This window comes from Pteropus medius, unplaced genomic scaffold (assembly GCF_902729225.1).
Source record: "Pteropus medius unplaced genomic scaffold, Ma_sr-lr_union100, whole genome shotgun sequence".
Classification (NCBI taxonomy): domain Eukaryota; kingdom Metazoa; phylum Chordata; class Mammalia; order Chiroptera; family Pteropodidae; genus Pteropus; species Pteropus medius.
This window is the reverse complement of record NW_024351073.1, coordinates 18099333-18107015: the sequence shown is the minus strand read 5'-3', so window position 1 is coordinate 18107015 and position 7683 is coordinate 18099333. Positions and strand designations below refer to the sequence as shown.

Here is a 7683-nt window from a genome sequence, read left to right as displayed (position 1 = left end):
ATCCACATGCTTCTGAATCTGCCCCAGGACTGACTGGGGATTCTCAGGGCAACGCCAGTCACATCTCCACTCAGAGTTCCCCACCGTATGGCATAAAAACCATGCCCTACTCATTTTTACACTCATCTTTTTAGTGAACTGGTCTAGTCTAGAAGCTTCAGGTATCTTTATGCTCTTGAGCTCAAATTTAGAGTTAGAGTTCCAACTCTAGCCAGAGGTCAGGCCCCATATCTCAAGTTTTCATCCGGATGTGCCCATAGTATGTCCACATTAACATCAATTTACCCCCATAGCCCTCAAGTTGAAACTCTCCACGGTCCTCTGGATTCTTTATCTTAAGCACCTATCAAATATTCTTTGTCTACGGCCAAGCCACCCTGAACAAGTCCAATCCTGTCTGATCTCGGAAGCTAAGCAGGGTCGGGCCTGGTTAGTACTTGGATGGGAGACCACCTAGGAAGACCAGGTGCTGTAGGCTTAAAAAAAAAAATAAAAAATAAGGGATTGTAAGCTGACAAGGACCTTGCAATCTGCGAGGTCGACCAAGGGTTACCTCGCTTAAAAAAAAAAAAAAAAGAAAAAAAAAAGAAAGAAAAGAGGAAAAATATATTATCTATTAAATCAATATATAAGTCTCTCTCTAGAATGATGGTTTCATTAAAAAATGTGGAGGACTGCACCACGGATTAGCTCGTGCATTTCCTAAGGCTGCCATAACCATAAGTACCATGCACCTGTGGCTTAGAATAGTAGATGCTTACTGCCTCACTTCTGGAGGTTAGAAGTCTGAAGCCAAGGTGTGGCAGGGCCGTGCTTCATCTGACACCTGTAAGGCGAGCCTTCTTTGCCTCCCTCCCAGCTTCTGGTGGTTCTCCGGCCATCTTTGCCATTCCTTGGCTTGTAGATGCATCACTCCAATTCTACATCTCCACACGGCATTCTCCCTGTGTGTTTCTGTCCCAGATGGCTAACTTCTTATAAGGACATCAGACACATTGGATTAGGGGCCCACTCTACTCCAGGATGACTTCTTCATAGCTAATTATACCTGCAATGACTCTACTTCTAAATAAGGTTACATTTTAAGGTACTTGGAGTTAATATCTCAACGTATCTCTTTTTTTGAGGCGGGGAGGGAGTACACAATTCAACTCAAAACAACTAGTAAATGAGTTAAGACATTATTATATATTAAAATAAATACAGATGTATAAGGAGAAGGAAAAATTCCTATGCAATTCTAAGAAAAAGCCAGCAACTTTAAAGGCATGTTCATCTTCTAGTGGCTGCTTGGGTTTCCCTCCCAGACCCTTAAGGATACGACTTGCAACTGCCTCTTCACCCTCCTCCATCTTCAGGGGTTTTTGGTGGGAAAGTTTGAGAAACACTGATAAAGAACCATGACTGCTGTGTTAAGAGCTGGTTTGTCGGCACAAAACTGAACACCCAACTTACAGCCGCTTAACTAAATCAGGGCCTTCGTTTTCTTGTATGTTTCTATGGAACAGGAATTTCAGAGGGGGGCAGCTCGCTCAGCCATCTGCACCATGCACTTCTGTCCTGGTGTTCACCCTCTCAGAGTCGCACAGTGGCCTCTTCACCTCCAGCATCTTGTCTGTGTTCTGGAGAACAGAGGACAAAGGGCAAAGGGCGAAGAGTCTGAACTCTTTTTTGTGAGCCCTATCTGGTCCTTTCCACTTATATCTCATCGGCCAGCACCCTGCACGTGGCTGCCACAGCTAGGAAATGGAATGTTTTAGCTGCATATGGGTTCTACTAAAAAGGAGAGAAAGGATGTTGAGTAGATAACTTGCGGTGTCTGTCCCAGCTGGTTTTCGCCATTTCTTTTGCTTTATGCCTTCAGGCCTGGTACGGTCCTAGGCACACAGGAGACATGCTGAAGCTTGCGTACTGATTGCAAAGGCTCTCCTCATCTTGTAGGCAGGACGGTACACACGAATGATGTGAACAGCGTAATGCAGCACATGACCGAAAGCCAGAACCACCGGCCCTGCAGAGTACAGGGAAGGGAGAGATCGGTTTGAGTTCTGTAGGAGCATCATGAAAGGGGATGAAATTCGATCTGAGTTTTGAAGGTTGGGTAGGATCAACAGCAGCTGTCATGAAACCCTGTTTAGATCCCTCTCCACATGCTCAGATGGCAGAAGGGGGAAAAAAAAAAACCCGTGTGCAGCCTCTTTCTCTTATTGCAATCCGGGGAGCCTTCGTGCGTGTCCTGTACTCAGACACAAGTCTTCTACACCTCTTTCCTGGAACTGACTCTACCTGACATAGAAGAATTGGTCAATATCTGGATCTCGACCCTAGAGAGGGCTTCATACCCAAATACACACAAACCATGCTGTGCCCATCCTGATCTCTGACACCTTTAGCAGTCACTACTCAGCCACCTTCCCTTCCCAGCCAGTTCCCAACACCCAGAACTTGCCTCCGCCTGAGGACCCTCCCACACAAGTTAGCCTTTGCCAGTCGTTACTTCCCAAGTACCACCATGGGACTGCCGATCTTTCTATGGCTGCGTGATATCCAACCTGTCCCCCCGTGCCGGCCGTGTTCTCTACTATTTAGGTAGCAGAAGGGGCCTCTGTATTCGCTACCTTCAGGGGAGGGTTACTAGGTGAGGGATGCAAAAGGAAAGAAAGAAGTCAGCACTTGGTTTCTGAATTTCAAGACACTCCTGAAACCCATGGGAATAATTGGAAGAAAAGGGATTTTGAATACTGAAACTGAGTCTCCTAGGAACACAAAGGCTATGCTCAAAATAACAGATTTGGAAGAAAGCCTGATGGAATTGGGGTGAGGTTTTCTTCCTGCAAAAGAAATAATTCTGCAATTTTGGGGGGAGAGGTGATAGGTTGCAGTAGACCCTGATGTGAGTCTCTAAGGAAAGAAGTTTGTGCCCAGGTTACCTTGAGGAACTTGGGAGCAAAGAGAACTTTGGCTTCACTTTCTGGGATGGGGGAAGGAAGGGCTCAAGCACGTCTGTGTGCAGCTGAACGTTTTCCTGAGTGGTTGGGAGCAGCTCAGGAGAGGTCCTGACGCCAGCAGACCTCGAGAGGCCCTGTGGTTGGGTGAGCAGGACACGCCAGCAGAAAGCAGCAAGGTCACGGCAATGCCTGCAGTCCAGGCAGGAATGTCAGGGGACAGACATGGGACACACATCTACATTGGTGGCAGCATAAACCCATGATGACCAAGGAAAGCATGCAACCTCTCCATCCTCACCTGTGCTGTGATATCAACATCTCTGGGAACTCAGGCTGCAACCTTGGGGAGAAGACAGTAGGGGGCAAATGCTCAAGTGACAGAGAGAAGTCCTGGAGATGGAGTTTGCCCTGAACGAGGATTAAGCTTTCTGCCACGAGGAGGAATGGGAGCTGGAGATAGGAGTTACTCAAGAGAAAAATAAGGAAAAGAAACATTGTCAGCACACCTGAGCGAGTGGCCTATGAAATTTGTACCTACTGCATTTTTTCTTTTTGAGATAGCAGGCACTTAAATTTTTTTAAATAAACTTATTTTAGAATAGATTTAGATTTATGAAAAGGTTGCGAAGGTAGTACAGAGTTTCCGTATACCTCACTCACAATTAATGAATCGGTATTGGTTCATTATTATTAACTAAAGTTCATATATTATTTATATTTTCTTAGTTTTCCCCTAATGTCCTATTTTGGTTCCAGGATCCCACTAAGACTCTATTACATTCAGTGGCCATGTGTACTTGGATGCCCTTGGCTGTACCAGTTTTTCTGATTTCCTTATTTTTGATGACACTGAGAGTTTGGAAGAATACCAGTTAGGCAGTTTGTAGAATGTCCTTCAGCTGGGATTTGTAGGATGTTTTTCTCATGATGAGACGGGGCTTTATGTGTTTTTGTAAGACCACAGATGAAGAGTGCCATTCTCATCACATTGTGTCAAGGGTACACACCATCCACGTGATGTATCACTGTGCATGTTAACCTTGATCGCCAGGCCAAAGTAGCGTTCGGTTTCTCCGTTGTAAAGTTACTCCCCACCCCCTTTCCATTTTTCAGAAGGAAGTCACTACCTGCAGCCCACAACTAAGGTGAGGTGAGTTCTATTGCATCTCATTGAGAGCAGAGTACCTACATGAACAAATTTGAATCCCTCTGCATGGGAGATTAGTCTCCTTTCCTCCATTCATTTACTTATTAGACCATTTGTTTGTATCAGTATGAACTCGTGGATATTCATTTTATACTTTGGGTTATAAACAAGTATTGTTTTATTTATTTTCTTGTTCAGATTGTTCCAGCTTTTTCAATTGCCTCCTGTGTCCCTTTGACAGACCCCCTTCATTGTGTTTGTTGGCTAAATTTTTGTTTGTTTTGAGCACTTGCTCACCTTCTGGCAAAACAAGATGCTCTTGGCTTGGCTTGTGTATTTTTTGCTCCAGTCCTAGAATCGGCCATTTTCCCAAGGAGACCTTGTTCCTTTTATTGGAGAATGGTGTTAGAAACAAGATTTGAGTGCCAGGTGTGCTCATTGCTGCTAGAGTGTTATTTCTAAGCCCACTTAGCTGACGGAGCAAGGAAATCTGTGTGTGTACTAACCCATGTATCTACACATTAGTAAATCTTTTACACATCCATCTGTATGTAGATTAAACTAAACATGAGTTCAGACTGTCTCCAACTCTAATCCAGTACCACATGGATCACTCCAGTTTCCTCCCTTGCTTATTTGTAACCTCCCTCTGCAACAGTGAAAGCCTGGTATCCACCATCTACCATTCATTCATTCATTCATTTGTTCACTTCCACTACAGTGGTTTTATCACCCAGTTTTTTTAAAAATCAAAAAAAATCTTGTTTCTGTTTCTCCTTGTTTTCAGCAGCGTTAGATCCTTCAACCTCTGACGCCCATCTTTCTGTTCACCTCTCTTATTAGCCACGTCTTAGGCGTTTTGTGCTTGAATATTTGTCAAGTGCGGCTTTGACACGGACCCTCTGTAAAGCTGGATGTGGGTTACCCCTTATTTCCTTTGGTCTCCCCAGTCCCGTCACCTTCCCATTCTTCGCATTTTGATGGAGTGAGCCTGGAATCTTATTTTACAGACAAGGAGACTTCCTCCAGGAGCTCAGAAGCTTGCCTCGCCCGCCTCCCGAACTGCAGTAGAGAACCTGTTTTCACGCTCTTTCTCTCTCCATTCAACAACTATTAACGGAGTCCCGATTAAACGCGCCGGCCCTGTGCCCGGGTCACCCAGCCCCGCCGGTGAGATCCGTGAGGAACAGTCAAGCGCTGGGAAAACGGTGCTGGCGCTGAGAGTGAACGAACGCCCGGCGGGGGGCGCAACGCTGGGCCTGGAGAGGCCCGCTCGGGCTGGTCGGAGCGCTCCTGCTCTTTCCGAGGCCTGGAGCTGCCCGCGAGGAGAAGGAGCCCCGGATCTCCGGCAGCCGCCACCGGCTCTCCGGGTGCCCGGCCGCCGGCGTGCGCCCGCCCCTCCCGCAGGCCCCGCCCACGTCAGGCCCCGCCCTCCCGCCGCCAGGCCCCGCCCCCCGCCGAGCCCACGCTCGGGCCCCTGACGATGTTCGCCGGAAATTACCGAAGCCCCTCTTTTTTCCTTCCTCTCCCTTCCCTGCGCTCCCTTTTCCTTTCACCCGGGTTCCCTCGGCTGTGATTTCCCCCCGCCCCCTCCTTCCTTCCCCATTGGAAATCAAGATGGAGGCTCGCGGCTGCCGCCGGCGCCCGTGATCCCGGAGCTCCCGCCGGCCCGGGCCCCCGCCCTCGCCCTCGCGACTGCGTGTCCGGCGCGGCGCGCGCCGCTGCCCGTGCTCCCGCCCCGCGGCCGGCTCGCGGCTCCCGGGCGGCGTCCTCGTCTATGTGGGCGCGCTCCTCGGGCCGGGCCGCCGCCCGCCGCCCCGGGGCTCTGCGTCCGCGCGCCGGGTGCGGGCAGCCGGGCGCTCGGCGCCGCCAGGCCCAGCGCGGAGCGGGCGGCGCGCGGCGCTAGGGGCGCGGGGGCCCGAGCCGGGCGCGGCCGCGGGCGGCGCCGCAACCATGAGCGGCAGCAGCGGCGGCGCCGCCGCCCCCGCCGCGTCCTCCGGCCCCGCGGCCACGAGCAGCGCGGCGGGCTCGGGCTGCGGGGGCGGCGCCGGCGAGGGGCCGGAGGAGGCGGCCAAGGACCTGGCCGACATCGCGGCCTTCTTCCGATCCGGTGAGTGCGGCTGCGGCGCTGCCCGTGCGCTCGGCCGGCCGCGCGGCGGAGGCGCGGTCCGCGGGCCCCGGCGCGCCCGCTGCTCGCCCGCCCGTCGGGCCCGGCGCGCGCTCGCCCGGGCCACTGCGCCCCGCATCGCGGCGCCCGGACCCCCACGGCGGGTCCCGCTGCCCGCGCCGCCCCGCGCGCCGCCGCTCGGCCGGGACGCCGCGGACTCGCCCTTCCCCGCGCCCGCCCCTTGTCCCAGGGAAAAGCTCCCCGTCTCCCGTCCCCGGCGGCTGCAGCTCCACGGGTTAGGGCGCCGGCTCTTTGTCTGTTTTGCGGGAGGGCCGAGGAGGGGGCGGCGGGGACGGCGAGGGCGGAGGCTGCTGCCCCGGAGGCCAAGCAGATGGGATGGCGGGGCCCGGCCGGGAACGCGGGCTCTCTTCTGGGCGGGTCTCGGTGGCCGATTTGTACTTGGCCCCGCCTCGACCCCCCTAGCAGTCAGGTTTCTTAGCTCGGTCCTGCAGCCCGTCACCTCCCCGGCCTCGGTCTCCACTTCTGTGCAACGGGGTAGGTATGGCACCGGTTGCCCAGGCGGGTAGAGGGGACGTGGGCGAGATGAAGCGAGGCCGGCCGGGAGGCGGTGAGCCATTGTCTCCGGGGGTGGCCCAGGAGGGACATCTGGGAGCGTGGTGGCCCTGGGGCGGGCGCTCGCGGGGAACTGCCTGGGTGGCTTGGAGGTGGAGGCAGTGCCAGGTGTCTCTCTAGCGGGGAGGGGATGGCGGCGGGAGAGGCGAGCTTTGCGATCCGGAGGAGGCGCGGGGGGCGTGACGGGGCGTCCCCGGGACCCCAGAGGCAGCACCTCCTCCTGCCCGGCCCAGATCCCTCGCGAGCCGGGCCCGCGTCCCCGCGCGCAGTCCAGTCTGCTAGCGCGTCCGGGTGGCTGCAGAGGAGCTGGCGGCCGCGGCAGCCTCGGGGCCCGCAGCCCAGAGCGCATTGCCCAGCAGGCCAGGCGCGGGTCAGGGAGGATGCAGGCTCGGAGCTGGAGAGCCGTGGAGGGCGGGCCAGGTCCGGGCCGGGGCGGGCGCGCGGGAGCAGGGCGTGTGCGGGGTGCTGGTGGCGGCCACTGGGAGGACGACGGGGCCGGGGATGCTGAGGGGAGAGGCCCGCCCTGGGACGCGCGGTGGAGGTTGGCGGCTCATGTTTCTTCGTGGCCTCTTTGGAAACCAAGTCCCCAGATTCGGTGAGAGCAGTTCGGTAATACGGGTCACAAGGAGCACTTCGCCGCGGAGGGCGATGGTCTGAGGCAGAAGTTAGCAGTACCAGTAGATACTAGTGCTGTCTTCCCCTCGGTTTTTTGTGATCTTTGCCAGGCGGGGTTATTTTTGAGTCAGTTTAACAGATTGGTTGTAGCTGGAAGTGACATAATACCGAGTCTGCAGTGTCAACGTGGGGTTAATATACTTCTTAGTGTTCCCTTTCCCCGCGAGGTCTCT

General features: G+C 54.2%; 1 protein-coding gene and 1 pseudogene across 1 annotated transcript in view; both read left to right on the top strand.

Annotated features, from left to right (window-relative positions):
• Positions 1 to 359: 359 nt before the first annotated feature.
• Positions 360 to 478, top strand: LOC120586324 (uncharacterized; annotated as a pseudogene).
• A 5555-nt stretch (positions 479 to 6033) lies between these two features.
• TRIO (trio Rho guanine nucleotide exchange factor) overlaps positions 6034 to 7683 on the top strand; it is a 324442-nt gene continuing 322792 nt past the window's right edge. The window contains exon 1 of the mRNA XM_039842534.1: positions 6034 to 6205. Coding sequence (XP_039698468.1) covers positions 6049 to 6205 — 157 coding nt within the window. The 5' untranslated portion in view covers positions 6034 to 6048. The remainder of the gene's footprint in view (positions 6206 to 7683) is intronic.